At 44.3% G+C, this 14,850-nt stretch overlaps 1 protein-coding gene and 1 long non-coding RNA gene across 2 annotated transcripts; both read right to left on the bottom strand.

The window, feature by feature from the left end:
- Positions 1 to 7,860: 7,860 nt before the first annotated feature.
- LOC137523593 (uncharacterized) lies at positions 7,861 to 12,940 on the bottom strand. The gene is made up of 11 exons (XM_068243427.1): positions 12,878 to 12,940; positions 12,678 to 12,773; positions 12,478 to 12,573; positions 12,278 to 12,373; positions 12,078 to 12,173; positions 11,878 to 11,973; positions 11,665 to 11,773; positions 11,478 to 11,573; positions 11,284 to 11,373; positions 11,089 to 11,178; positions 7,861 to 8,433 (listed from the first exon to the last, which is right to left on the bottom strand). The coding sequence occupies exons 1-11, from the start codon at positions 12,938 to 12,940 to the stop codon at positions 7,868 to 7,870; spliced, it is 1,494 nt and encodes a 497-aa protein (XP_068099528.1). The 3' UTR covers positions 7,861 to 7,867.
- A 191-nt stretch (positions 12,941 to 13,131) lies between these two features.
- LOC137553429 (uncharacterized) lies at positions 13,132 to 13,557 on the bottom strand. The gene is made up of 3 exons (XR_011027251.1): positions 13,462 to 13,557; positions 13,278 to 13,367; positions 13,132 to 13,173 (listed from the first exon to the last, which is right to left on the bottom strand). It is a non-coding gene; the product is annotated as an uncharacterized lncRNA (long non-coding RNA).
- Between the last annotated feature and the right edge of the window lie 1,293 nt (positions 13,558 to 14,850).

The raw sequence follows: 14,850 nt of genomic DNA, 5'->3' as shown, positions 1-14,850 counted from the left end.
AGGAGAAAGAGAGCTTTCAAATTAGCTGCATGGTTCCATAGGCTAGGCCCTGTTTGGAGTCCCTTTAAAGACCGGGCAATTTAGGTGCACATTTGTGCCGGCTAGCAAACAATGATATTTGGGTCTTGATCTCATTTATTGATCCCAATATTGCATGTGCTAATTAAGGCGAATGTTTTCCCATTTGGCCTCCATCCATAATTCCAAGTGCATAGTTTTGAAAGTAACAGTGTTATCCCCTATTGACAGACCAGTTTGCCACATTCAATCCCTAAGGTATTTTGGATCTTTTATTGTTGTCTTTGCTCATCTGAAATCATAACATTTGCGGAACTGTGGCCGGGAATTATGGAATGTTTGTGTGGGGCCAAAAAAATAGTGGTATGTGAAAAATGCTTTAGGGTGTGGTTGGACTATTTGCCCACAAGATGTCCCCAGTAACTTTTGGTTGTTGCGGCCTGCAAGCGTTCTTAAGTACGCTTGCAGGAAGTAGTACGATGCTGAGGCCAAATTTGTAACGTCACAATAATTGCACTGCTTCTCATAGAAGCAGCGCATCATTGCAAGGGTTATATCAACGACCGGTAATAGTTTTGCCCGTTCATTGATCTCCAGTTCACCAGGCAGTGTGCATGTGAGCGTTCCCATGAGCGCTTGGGACAGCGGGAATGAGGGATTTGGCCATCCCTGTTAGTGAAAGCAGCGAAAAATGGGCAGATAAAAACCTACACCGGGGGGGGGGGGGGGGGGGGGTTTGCTGCTGACCTTGTTGATGCACGAATGCAATGTAGCTGGGGATTTGGCACACACTGTAAGGCTGTGTCACCAACTTGGTGAAACATTTGTCAATGCCACAGACAACACAATTTCAACACCATGGTATGTGGAGTTGCTGAAGGCAAGGGTTTATAACCCATTCCATTAATACTCATGCTCCTGTAGCGAGCTTTAGAGGAATGTATGTGTGTGTGAGAATGGCTTGAGGTCACTTAGGCTATTAAGTCACTGAGGGCACCCCCACCACAAATCTATTCTCCCGTGGGGTTTGGTGTTGTAAATGATGTTTGTGCCTAGTAGGCTGATCGTAGTAATACTGTGGCGACAGATGACTCTACCCTCCTTGTAGTGTTGACTTGGGTGGGATTTGTGAAGTGTTCTTTAGGCAGTAATAGTTTGGATGTAATGGGTGTGGCCGCTGGTAATGGCACGCTAGCAGCAGCCAACAGAACTCCTTATCTTGGTTACTGTATCACTGGCAAGCTGACACTGAGAAAAGGTCCTCAATCAAATCTGAGGAATTGGTTGTGTGTGGGTAATGTTTGTGTAACTTAACCAAACTTTCACTCTTTTTGCAAACAGACGTGGTGACATTTTAGGAAATGTATGTATTAACTTCACCAATTAACATTATTTGCAATAGCCAACATAAAGGTCCCCAAAGTCTCATGTCAAACATGTGTAATGTACAGTGTGTAGCATACACACAACAATGCTGTGTTTGTTGTCATTCTGTGCTTGAAACATTTGTTGTTTGTTAAGTGGCTCACTCATTTCAGACTCAGACAGCAAGTGAGAGTTGCCTCACTGCAACAACCAAAGTTATATTAACTACTTACTATCCAGATAATGAGTTCGATTAAAATACATTACATTAGAGTTAACAACAATCCAATCAGTGTCACTACAGACTCAGGAGTGAGTCACCCACCTAAAATACCACATATGTCACTCTTTCAGACACAGAAAGTGAAAAGGAACCCAGCATAGTTGGTTATTTGTGTGCTACCCACTGTACATACACATGTCTATCTCAGCTATACTTTCATTTGAAAAGATAATTTCTTCCCAATCTTGTTTCTCTTACAGACCCTCCTCCGTACCAACTATGACGGGATGACCGACATGTATGAGAAGAGGAGGGTGATGGTGGAGCTGCAGCGGGAGCTCCGCCAGCACTTCCAGGGCCAACACACCATTCCACAGATCCAACGGAGGTGGTCCGACATGAAGCGTCGGGAGCGGAGCTTCATCCGAGAGGTCCGCCGGGAGCATGTTCCTGGTAAGTAATGTATACGAACGTTCAGCATTATGATGGCTGGCCGCTGGTAAGCTAAATATGTAATTTACAGGTCCCTATGTAATTGTGTGGGCCATGCTTTCTGTGTTTATGTGGCCCAAATTGGGGACTGAAGGAGCCTCAATGCATATTGCAGGGGTAGCTTAAGTTGGTTTTATGTGGGATCATTACCTAGAGCACAGGAACGAGCATGCATCTCTATTACCATTACAGTGATCTTGAAACCTATGTTTGGTACACTGTTGTGTAAGAGTGTGAATATTCCTTATAGGCCAAGCAGATCCCTTCATGCCTTGGACACACCATTGCATTTAACCATGAAATACCACTACAGATATAGCAGCGAGTGTTTGTGTGATGGCCCATACACCAGTACTACAGGTGTGTTCTCTGCACCATCATTGTCAAACCATAACTTGGTTTGTGGGAATTTACACATTATTTCACACACATCCATGTGTATTTGTAAAGCAAAGTAATAGTGAGAAACGTTATAGGCGAGGTTGGATTGATGGCTTATTAGTGGAATGGGCCCCACTGATGTTGAAATCTGTTTCTGTCAGTCAAACTATTTCAAATGAAGATAAGGGAAATGGCTACATAATTCATTGAATGAACTTGCGTTATACGACATCGATTGTGCACAATGTCATAGTACATGTGGTAAGCATTGTGTAATCTTACATCTAGTTAGCAATATACTTCTTTACACAATACAGAGGTATACAAATTGTGTTGTGTGAAACAGTGCTGATCACCCTTAAGTGGCTGAACCACTTAAGTACCATCCGTCACAGCCCCCTTAATGATCCAAGAAGGTACCTACAGGCTGATGGAATCCTTACTAATAGATGTACATATCTGCCACATGTCTGCTTTCAGAGCCACTATTAGGGAGGGAGCGTTCTGAATGGCTGTATTGCTGACTCTCTACTATATAATGGCTGGTAACCATTAGGCCCCAAAAAAATGACCCCCTTTCATGTTGCATGGGCCTTAAATACCTATGTTTTTCTTTTGCTCTCTATAGATGCACCAATGCCACCCCGCCGACACCGCGGGGACCCGGCACATGAGGACTCGGATGAGGCTCTGGACCAGGCCCCTCCGTTGGATGTGGGTGAAGAAGGTGGGCCATCCCAGGACCCAGCTGATGTTGGGCCCCCAGCTCTGGAGGCCGAAGCCCTGGGAGGCCCACCGGATGTTGTGGGCCAGGAAGGCCCCCCAGCCCCAGCTGCAGCCCCACAACCTAGCCGAAGACGGCAGAGTAAGTGTAACCATTCTTATTACTTCAATCAAGTTTTCATGCATCTTGTTTTTAAGCTAACTTTTGTTTTGTTGTGTTTTTTTTTTAAAGGACGTTCCCAATTGGCAGCCATAGCCAGACAATTGGCCCAAATGGCTGCTACTTTGCAGGGGGCCCTCTCTGACTCGGAGTGATGTAAATAGTTTTATTGGTTTAATTTGTTTTATGTGGAGCTGATGTATATAGTTTGAGATTGTGTGTAGATAGTTTTGTATTGTCTGTGTATATATATATATTTGTATATATTGTTATGTAGATATTTGTTTATATTTGGATATTGTGTGTGTATATATTTGTATATTGTGTAGATATTTGTATATTGTGTATATATTTTGATATTGTGTGTGTATATATTGTGTATATAGTTTTTTTATTGCTCTTGAATTTATAAATATGTTTCAAATCGTACAGTTGTGGTTAGCATTGTGTTTGTTGTGGTATAGTTGCTACAACTTAGGCTTCCTTCACTACACATGATTTGGAGAATCTGGTTACATTACTGGCCTAATTATCTTTCTCCAAACACCTAATGCTGGATACACACGGTGCGTCTTTGCGCTTGATTTTCCTCCTTGGAAATGTTTGCCTAAAATAAACTGACGGGAAAATCGCACGCGCAAACGCAACGTGTGTATCCAGCATAATGCCCAGTTCCAACTCCCTCGCCACACGGCCCACCAACAGTGCATGTATTCTCAGGCAACATACATGGGCAATATGCATGAAAGTGAGAGTGATTTTAAATTACATCCATTTCACTCAAACAGTGAAGGGGCGGCACACAAAAGGCTTGCTATTTAAAGCATATATTGATGGAGCAACACTACATGTTACGAACCATCACGGTTCTTCATCAGGTGTAAAATGAAACCAAATGCAGTCCACACATTTATACGAATTCAAAACCACACCCCTTAGCTCCGGGGCGTGGTGATCTTAACTAGACACTGGCCACACCTAGCTGTCACAATTACATTCTATCTACATTTACAACTTCTCTGATAGAGAAATCGATCAAAGATTAACATTGTTTCAAATTAGCATACTCCCTATACTTCTAAACACAATACCACATTAGGGGAACTCCAAAATATGGCTACCCCATCTAATAAACAATTTAACTGACCGTAATCCCAGGGCACTCCACTAGGGCTACCCGTAAACTCCGACCTAAAAAAGAAAGGCAAAGGTTGTAACTGTAGTCACTACCACTAGATTCCATAATACATTGCACCGCTAACGTTGCCTGGCCTAATTGAAAAATGGCAATAAAAAGCACCTTAAACGGCACAGCAAAAATCACAGTTACTATAAATGCTCTGCAAAATGCTAATTAACTGCTATAGAAATGCTACCATAATGCCATAGAGCAGCCGAAAAAATGCTGAAAAAAAGCTGAAAAAAATGCTGCCATACTGCTATAAACCGCTGTGCAATAATGCTATATGCATGCTCTGCGAAATGCTAAATAACCGCTGTGAAAATGCTGCCATAATGCCATAAAGCAGCTAAAAAAATGCTGGAAAGATGCTAAAAAAATGCTGAAAAAATACTACCATACTGCTAAACAGCTGTGCAAAAATGCTGCATAAATGCTCTGCAAAATGCTAAATAACTGCTATAGAAATGCTACCATAATGCCATAGAGCAGCCGAAAAAATGCTGAAAAAAAGCTGAAAAAAATGCTGCCATACTGCTATAAACCGCTGTGCAATAATGCTATATGCATGCTCTGCGAAATGCTAAATAACCGCTGTGAAAATGCTGCCATAATGCCATAAAGCAGCTAAAAAAAATGCTGGAAAGATGCTAAAAAAATGCTGAAAAAATACTACCATACTGCTAAACAGCTGTGCAAAAATGCTGCATAAATGCTCTGCAAAATGCTAAATAACTGCTATAGAAATGCTACCATAATGCCATAGAGCAGCCGAAAAAATGCTGAAAAAAAGCTGAAAAAAATGCTGCCATACTGCTATAAACCGCTGTGCAATAATGCTATATGCATGCTCTGCGAAATGCTAAATAACCGCTGTGAAAATGCTGCCATAATGCCATAAAGCAGCTAAAAAAATGCTGGAAAGATGCTAAAAAAATGCTGAAAAAATACTACCATACTGCTAAACAGCTGTGCAAAAATGCTGCATAAATGCTCTGCAAAATGCTAAATAACTGCTATAGAAATGCTACCATAATGCCATAGAGCAGCCGAAAAAATGCTGAAAAAAAGCTGAAAAAAATGCTGCCATACTGCTATAAACCGCTGTGCAATAATGCTATATGCATGCTCTGCGAAATGCTAAATAACCGCTGTGAAAATGCTGCCATAATGCCATAAAGCTATCTCTTGCAGGTAACCATCTAAATACCCCGCTAGTGGGTACAGGACACTCCCCCGGCTCGCCACAATGGGGCGACCAGGAGGATCCTGTAGCCCCTTGTGGATCTTAGGAAGAAGATATAGTAACGGGACACTAGGATGGTCGGTGGTCAAACCTCTAGCTGTTTGTTGTGAGATTGTCCTATCCTCAACTGCACATGTTAATAGGAAGTCCACCTTGGCTTTGACTTTAATTGTTGGATCGTCATCACATAGTTCATAATGCTCAACGATTCCCACTTGCTTCAATCCTTCCTGTACATAACTGTCCTTGTCTTGCACAACTGTGGCACCCCCCTTATCGGCTTTAAGTATGATGATACTATCATTGTCCCGAATTGTACTGAGTGCCTGCTTTTCTGCCATAGAGAGATTGCTGTGTGCCTTTCTATTGTCCCATTTTGCTTTTATTTCGTTTTTCACTGCCTTTTCAAACGCATCAATTGCTGGACAACAGACATCAGGAATCCACTCTGATCTATTTAAATATTTTGTAACGTTCATATGCTGTTTCATAGCAGTATGTTAGCATCTTTTCAGCATTTTGCCAGCATTTTTTCAGCTGCTTTATGGCATTATGGCAGCATTTTCACAGCGGTTATTTAGCATTTCGCAGAGCATGCATATAGCATTATTGCACAGCGGTTTATAGCAGTATGGCAGCATTTTTTTCAGCTTTTTTTCAGCATTTTTTCGGCTGCTCTATGGCATTATGGTAGCATTTCTATAGCAGTTATTTAGCATTTTGCAGAGCATTTATACAGCATTTTTGCACAGCTGTTTAGCAGTATGGTAGTATTTTTTCAGCATTTTTTTAGCATCTTTCCAGCATTTTTTTAGCTGCTTTATGGCATTATGGCAGCATTTTCACAGCGGTTATTTAGCATTTCGCAGAGCATGCATATAGCATTATTGCACAGCGGTTTATAGCAGTATGGCAGCATTTTTTTCAGCTTTTTTTCAGCATTTTTTTGGCTGCTCTATGGCATTATGGTAGCATTTCTATAGCAGTTAATTAGCATTTTGCAGAGCATTTATAGTAACTGTGATTTTTGCTGTGCCGTTTAAGGTGCTTTTTATTGCCATTTTTCAATTAGGCCAGGCAACGTTAGCGGTGCAATGTATTATGGAATCTAGTGGTAGTGACTACAGTTACAACCTTTGCCTTTCTTTTTTAGGTCGGAGTTTACGGGTAGCCCTAGTGGAGTGCCCTGGGATTACGGTCAGTTAAATTGTTTATTAGATGGGGTAGCCATATTTTGGAGTTCCCCTAATGTGGTATTGTGTTTAGAAGTATAGGGAGTATGCTAATTTGAAACAATGTTAATCTTTGATCGATTTCTCTATCAGAGAAGTTGTAGATGTAGATAGAATGTAATTGTGACAGCTAGGTGTGGCCAGTGTCTAGTTAAGATCACCACGCCCCGGAGCTAAGGGGTGTGGTTTTGAATTCGTATAAATGTGTGGACTGCATTTGGTTTCATTTTACACCTGATGAAGAACCGTGATGGTTCGTAACATGTAGTGTTGCTCCATCAATATATGCTTTAAATAGCAAGCCTTTTGTGTGCCGCCTCTTCACTGTTTGCATGATTCTACCCTCAGGTGGGTGACCTGAGTGAGGCGTAGCACCGGCAGTTCAAGGATTAATTTTCCTGAAGGGGTTCCAGGACCGTGGCCAAGTTCACAGTGTGTACATCCATTTCACTGTTTGTGGCCCTTCAGGCCAATGCTTTCTGCAGTGTGTGGTCAACTTGTTATACATAACCTATTGGCATGGTCACAGTACCAAGCGCCCAACTACAATGATGGCTGAGAACTTCACACTCAGACAGCATTATAATATTCCAATAGTCAATGTGTAACTAAGGACATAGTGAATCTTCTCCAAAAATTTAGGGGAAACAAGTCGCCCTACACAATGTCAACTAATCTATTGGTGCCCATACCTCAGTATGAATTGTTTGGTTTGAACAATAAAGTACTCTTCAAAGGACTATAATGTATGAACCTAATAAGATGCATCTTTTGTAAAGATTAGCACTCTTAATAAGGTAGACCCCCAAAAGTAAAAAAATGGAACTGCAATGTGTGGCCCCAAAAATTATTTATTCAAAATCTGGTTCATCAAAGCATTCTGGCGTTCTGAAATGGCATTTTGCCTTTCAAGGGCTTCAGCCATTCTGGCCTGAGTGAGGTTCTGCCGCTCAACACCATCAGCCAACCGTGTCAAGATAGCATTTTGGCTTTCGGCAGCCCGAGCCATCCGGCTCAGAATTAAGTTTTGCCGATCAACATCCTCTGCCAAACGCTGGTGGCTCGCCTCTTGGCCCACTCCAGCATTGGCCAGTCTCTGCACATTTCCAGCCAGGTCCGTAGCAGTACGGTTGAAGGTCTCAAAGTCTTGGTGGAAGCGGCGCATGTGTTCCTCCATGAGGACCCTATAGTCCTCTTGGGCCTGGAGAAAATGCCGGGAATGCCACCGGTCGGTGTTATAGTCTGCCCGAGTGTAGTTTCTGGAATGGAAGGAGGTGCCAGAGTTGGCCTGGTCAGATGTTGGTGACTGATTATGTACAGTGGTGTTTGTTTCAGAAGAGACGTGAAGGTTGAGGTTTGGGCCTGGGCATTCAACCATCCCATCGGGACCACTACCCAGTGACATGTCATCACCTAGGAAGAGAAGAGTAAATGGTTTGTAAGTAGAAGTTTGCAACAACCCAAACAACCTTTCACAATAAACAACACCTTGCAAATACAAGAAATTAAAAAATAGGGTCAGCATGCACAGGCGCCAACACAATGACAACATCATGATTGGAGTCAGTGTGAGGTATAGTTGAAAATGAATGGAAAAAAAAATACAAACCATCACTTTTGCATTTACATACTGTCACAATGGCCCACAATGTTTAATACAAACAAATAAGTTTCCTGGCCCGAAAGTTCATGTACTGCATTAAATTGCAAAGCGTGTGATGTGGCTTTAAATGAAAACCACATTGAGACGGATATGGACTAATATGGATGCTTCCTTGTAAACAATAACAGTTGCTTAACAGTGCTGATGATGTATTTGCCTGTCTTCATGGTCAAATGAGATGTCTGAAATCCTTGATAACTTTGACCACAGCACATGATCGACATGCTTCTTCAGGGGCAGTTGCACTAAATATTAGGGACACACAAACAGCACAGTCATGCAACTGTTATTGTTTTAAAAAGGTAATGCTATTGACTTTGGAAGGCCACAAAACTAGAGTGCCGGTTAGATACAGCTGCATCCCTGAGTGTGATGGAATATGCTGTGAAATCAGTGCCCAAACACTGCCTACACCATTGTTGGAGTCAAATCTTTACTTTAAATAAATCCATGCATAAAATTACCAACATGGACGGGGCCTTTGGGAGTGGCTCTATAGTGGCACTCAAATGGATGACAGTAGCAGCAAAACATTCCCGCCTACTGACAGCACAAGTCACCCTGTGCCCCCCCCCCCCCCCCAGCTTTTTGTGCAGCATTTGACTGCAGCTGCATCGAACTTCCTGGCACCGCACAAACTTGACACACTACACCACCCCACCCTCTGTTTAAAAGTAAAGCACCAATAAGTGCAGATGGAGGCCAGCGCAGAGAAGAAGCAACAGGGACAGAGGGGGACTACTGCTCAGCAGAGCTGGTAATGTATGAGAGGTGTCTGTGGAAAACACAAGGCATTGGCAGCATCTCCACAGATATTGATCATTTTCATAGTGAAATACTATCACATTCTGTTGCCAGTGAAGCCAGCCATACAATCCCTGTATAATCAAATGTTTGGCCTGAGTGAGCTGTTGGTTGGATGTGCTCTCAAAAATACCAGTATATGGCAGCTGTTCCTTTTGGCACCCTTTAATGTAAGGTTTGCAGACTCAGGTACATGGCACTATTATCTTCACAATTGGCTTGATTGGAGACATCGACATACATATATACTGCTTCAATGTAACCACCATGGAGGCTGGCCATGGACTTTACAGTGCGAAGCACATACAGACAAAATACATATCTCATTGGGATGTGCTTTGCACTGTAAAGTAAACTGTAAAGCGGTAGTCCCCCTCTGTCCCTGTTGCTTCTTCTCTAAACTGTACTCCATCTGCACTTATTGGTGCTTTACTTTTAAACAGAGGGTGGTGTAGTGTGTCAAGTTTGTGCGGTGCCAGGAAGTTAGATGCAGCTGCAGTCAAGTGCAGCACAAAAAGCTGGGGGGGGGGGGGGGGGGGGGACACAGGGTGACTTGTGCTGTCAGGCGGGACCTCACAACCTCCATGGTGGTTACAGTGAACCAGTCTGGCACAAACATTACCATGGGGGGGGGGGGGATCCACCTGTGGTGTATCAAGGCTTTGGATACTATTGACCCTTTCCCCCCTCCTCCGTCCCATGGTGGTGGACACTATCCTCCTCAACCAACTGCTATTGACCTCGCAACCTAGCACACGCAACTACATGCACAGTACGGGTCCTCGAGACAGAAATTGACTACAATAGGCATTCGCCATGCAGCAACTGTAATGCTCAGACACAAGTGGCCAGCATACTACAGTGTGAAGCACGGAAAATGCCTAATCACAACAATCACAATTCTAATCGTCACGAAAGTGCCCCCACTGGAGGGGCAAAAGGGTAACATTGGCCATATCAACAAATGGTCAGCTCTGGGTTCCCTGCCCTGCACCACCAACCACAGAGGAAAAGGTGGGAAGCCTCTGAAGGCTGATGAGGCTTCACACACCCAAGGTCAGTACCAATGCATTGCAGAAACTTAATAGTGAATGTGGTCTGTTTATTTCACCATACCAACAACATATCTTACACAAAATCAAACGCCATGTCGAGGATTAATGTTTGCATTCTGAGATTCCTTCTTTCAATGTGAATTACAACTTCTAACCTCCAATGGCAGCATTCCTATTGGTCAAAATTGAGAGTCCCTGCAAAATGCCAGGCCATGTAGGTGTGGTTGGACATGGAGCATTGTAGATCATACAAGAACAAAAATGAAGTCAGGCACTAGCAAATCCTTAACAAAGGCGTATATGCTCATGTGCACTCACTACCTCACCAACCCATGTGTCACTTGCCATTCAAGAGCCATTGAAAGGTCCTTTGTGGCAGATTAGCTGCATGCTTTGAGATGTATTGACTCCGAACATTACCTACACACCTCTCAACCGGCCACATGCTACACTGTCACAGTGTTTTCACAAGGAAGATATGTTAGCTAGCCAAACCTTCTTCATATCCTTTTGCCTCAAGGACATATACTAACACATAAAACTCACCACCACTTGCTGCTCCATGGGAATCCTCCGCATGTTGCCATGAGTCCAACTGCAGGCCCTCATCCATGCTGGACCCAGAAATCACATGAACTACACAAAAAGGAGCACACATAGAAAGGTTAGGACACTAGGCAACACAGCCAGCTCCTCGGCTGCCTTGTTCAACAGCAGTTTCTACATCCACAGGAAACTCACCAGACCGTGCCGGAGATAAGTCCCCAGATTGGAGGGTCATCACAAACACTGCAGCATCACTCCCCAAAGCAGCATCAGAGGCAACAACAGCTACACGAAAGGAAGAAAAACACACAGGTTAGGACACTAGGCAACACAGGCTGCTCCTCCACTGCCTTGTTCAACAGCAGTTTCTACAGACACTGGAAACTCACCAGGAATTTGGCCAGAGGGAGGTAACGGCACAGAATGTCCGGGGACCAAAGCCAGTCCAGCATCAGGGGCCAAGCCAGCATCAGAGGCAACAACAGCTACACGAAAGGAAGAAAAACACACAGGTTAGGACACTAGGCAACACAGGCTGCTCCTCCACTGCCTTGTTCAACAGCAGTTTCTACAGACACTGGAAACTCACCAGGAATTTGGCCAGAGGGAGGTAACGGCACAGAATGTCCGGGGACCAAAGCCAGTCCAGCATCAGGGGCCAAGCCAGCATCAGAGGCAACAACAGCTACACCAAAGGAAGAAAAACACACAGGTTAGGACACTAGGCAACACAGGCTGCTCCTCCACTGCCTTGTTCAACAGCAGTTTCTACAGACACTGGAAACTCACCAGGAATTTGGCCAGAGGGAGGTAACGGCACAGAATGTCCGGGGACCAAAGCCAGTCCAGCATCAGGGGCCAAGCCAGCATCAGAGGCAACAACAGCTACACCAAAGGAAGAAAAACACACAGGTTAGGACACTAGGCAACACAGGCTGCTCCTCCACTGCCTTGTTCAACAGCAGTTTCTACAGACACTGGAAACTCACCAGGAATTTGGCCAGAGGGAGGTAACGGCACAGAATGTCCGGGGACCAAAGCCAGTCCAGCATCAGGGGCCAAGCCAGCATCAGAGGCAACAACAGCTACACCAAAGGAAGAAAAACACACAGGTTAGGACACTAGGCAACACAGGCTGCTCCTCCACTGCCTTGTTCAACAGCAGTTTCTACAGACACTGGAAACTCACCAGGAATTTGGCCAGAGGGAGGTAACGGCACAGAATGTCCGGGGACCAAAGCCAGTCCAGCATCAGGGGCCAAGCCAGCATCAGAGGCAACAACAGCTACACGAAAGGAAGAAAAACACACAGGTTAGGACACTAGGCAACACAGGCTGCTCCTCCACTGCCTTGTTCAACAGCAGTTTCTACAGACACTGGAAACTCACCAGGAATTTGGCCAGAGGGAGGTAACGGCACAGAATGTCCGGGGACCAAAGCCAGTCCAGCATCAGGGGCCAAGCCAGCATCAGAGGCAACAACAGCTACACCAAAGGAAGAGAAACACACAGGTTAGGACACTAGGCAACACAGGCTGCTCCTCCACTGCCTTGTTCAACAGCAGTTTCTACAGACACTGGAAACTCACCAGGAATTTGGCCAGAGGGAGGTAACGGCACAGAATGTCCGGGGACCAAAGCCAGTCCAGCATCAGGGGCCAAGCCAGCATCAGAGGCAACAACAGCTACACGAAAGGAAGAAAAACACACAGGTTAGGACACTAGGCAACACAGGCTGCTCCTCCACTGCCTTGTTCAACAGCAGTTTCTACAGACACTGGAAACTCACCAGGAATTTGGCCAGAGGGAGGTAACGGCACAGAATGTCCGGGGACCAAAGCCAGTCCAGCATCAGGGGCCAAGCCAGCATCAGAGGCAACAACAGCTACACCAAAGGAAGAAAAACACACAGGTTAGGACACTAGGCAACACAGGCTGCTCCTCCACTGCCTTGTTCAACAGCAGTTTCTACAGACACTGGAAACTCACCAGGAATTTGGCCAGAGGGAGGTAACGGCACAGAATGTCCGGGGACCAAAGCCAGTCCAGCATCAGGGGCCAAGCCAGCATCAGAGGCAACAACAGCTACACCAAAGGAAGAAAAACACACAGGTTAGGACACTAGGCAACACAGGCTGCTCCTCCACTGCCTTGTTCAACAGCAGTTTCTACAGACACTGGAAACTCACCAGGAATTTGGCCAGAACGTGATGGGCCCTCTGATTGTGGGATGCTAGGTGCCACTCCAGCAGGACCCTGAAGGCCAGACCCACCTTCACCTACAATTTTGACATAGAGAAACCAAGCATTATCAATGTCATACGCATACTCAAACACGTGTTCACTTTCCAAGAAAACAGCATCATTAATTACCCTCATCAGAAGTTGGCGCGTCGGCATCGTAGCCACCCTGGATGCCATGCAGGGCTGCCGTCATCAAATGCGGCTCTACCACCTGCTCATAATCGAGCAATGCCAGGGATGCGGGGGGACCACCACCGGTACCAAGGCTATGTTGAGCAAACAAAAAACAACAACATAGAATTAGACCACTACAACTAAACAGTCTGCACTATCCTGATAATCCTGTCTGTGTGACTGTGACCCAGTGGCAAACATTCAACATACACTTCACATGCTAGTATTTAAAGCCGACACATACTGCATGCACCTTTGTAATGTCGAATTCACACACTACTGCAGCCTTTAATGTGTGCACACATGTCCGTTCAAAGTGTGGGCCACATGAAAGCTCACAGACCAATATTACCCCCTTCCATGTAGTATGAGAGACATACCTTCAGAGTCTAGACTATGGAGCTGAACTCCACCTCACATACAAAACTTAGAAAGAGGATGGACACATGCAACAGATCAGTATGTGGCTAAATGCAGTTGATGCAAAATACATTCAACGACTATGATATCTGCTGATTTCACACACACGTTGTTTAATGGCCCATCATGTGCAGATCACACAATTGTAGGCAGATGTGCATATACAACCTGGTTGATTAGAACTGCAGATAATTGTCCCTTCAACAAGGTGTCTCTGAGATGTGCAGATATCAATTGGAAATGCATTTTGCACCAACGGATAGCAGGAAGTGATATTTAGATGCTAATTATGTTTCTAATGTGTCCTACATCTTTGTGTGCATCATCTTGCAAAGATTTTTAAATGATGGGTAGTTCAGCTACATAGATCAGACCGTGTTGAGTATGGCCCTAATACTACATGGAAGGTGTTCAAATTGCGAGGAGAAATGTCATTTGAAAAAGACTTTGATCTGACATGTGTAGGCACCTTTACTGTTCTGCAGGAGTCATCAGAAAATGGCTGCGCAAAGGACTCCTTGTTACCTGAAAACAAAATGGAGCATAGCATTGCTTGTTATGTTCTGAAAGGGAAAAGTGTTGTTGCAACGTTTGGGATACATTCATGTTTGCTACATACCATAAGCAAACAGAGATGTCTGTCCACTTCTACAATACAACTGTAATCCAATTAGAATAACAAACACAATACCAGGGGTTATGTGGCCCCGTGGTTTAGGCCTATGTTTCCCAAACTTACAGTGACTAAAGCATGATATGCAGCCATTTTGTGCTATTCTAATCGCAACACTTGTGGCAGCCTCAATATCCCTGTAGCTTCAATGGGTTGGAGGTAATCCTAAACAATGTCAATGACTCAGTGTACAGGGTCACTTTAAAATCGAGAAGTCATCAACTGACAGTGATTTTTTGAATGCCATTTGT

This window comes from Hyperolius riggenbachi, chromosome 1 (assembly GCF_040937935.1).
Source record: "Hyperolius riggenbachi isolate aHypRig1 chromosome 1, aHypRig1.pri, whole genome shotgun sequence".
NCBI lineage: Eukaryota > Metazoa > Chordata > Amphibia > Anura > Hyperoliidae > Hyperolius > Hyperolius riggenbachi.
The sequence above is the reverse complement of the archived record's forward strand: the minus strand, read 5'-3'. Positions and strand labels throughout refer to the sequence as shown.

Coding starts and splice junctions, on each gene's coding strand:
- LOC137523593 (XM_068243427.1), bottom strand. CDS start 12,940: ATGCTGGACTGGCTTTGGTCCCCGGACATTCTGTGCCGTTACCTCCCT. Junction 11,374..11,477: donor TCCCTCTGGCCAAATTCCTG/GTGAGTTTCCAG, acceptor CCTTTCGTGTAG/CTGTTGTTGCCTCTGATGCT. Junction 8,434..11,088: donor CCATGGAGCAGCAAGTGGTG/GTGAGTTTTATG, acceptor TTCTCTTCCTAG/GTGATGACATGTCACTGGGT.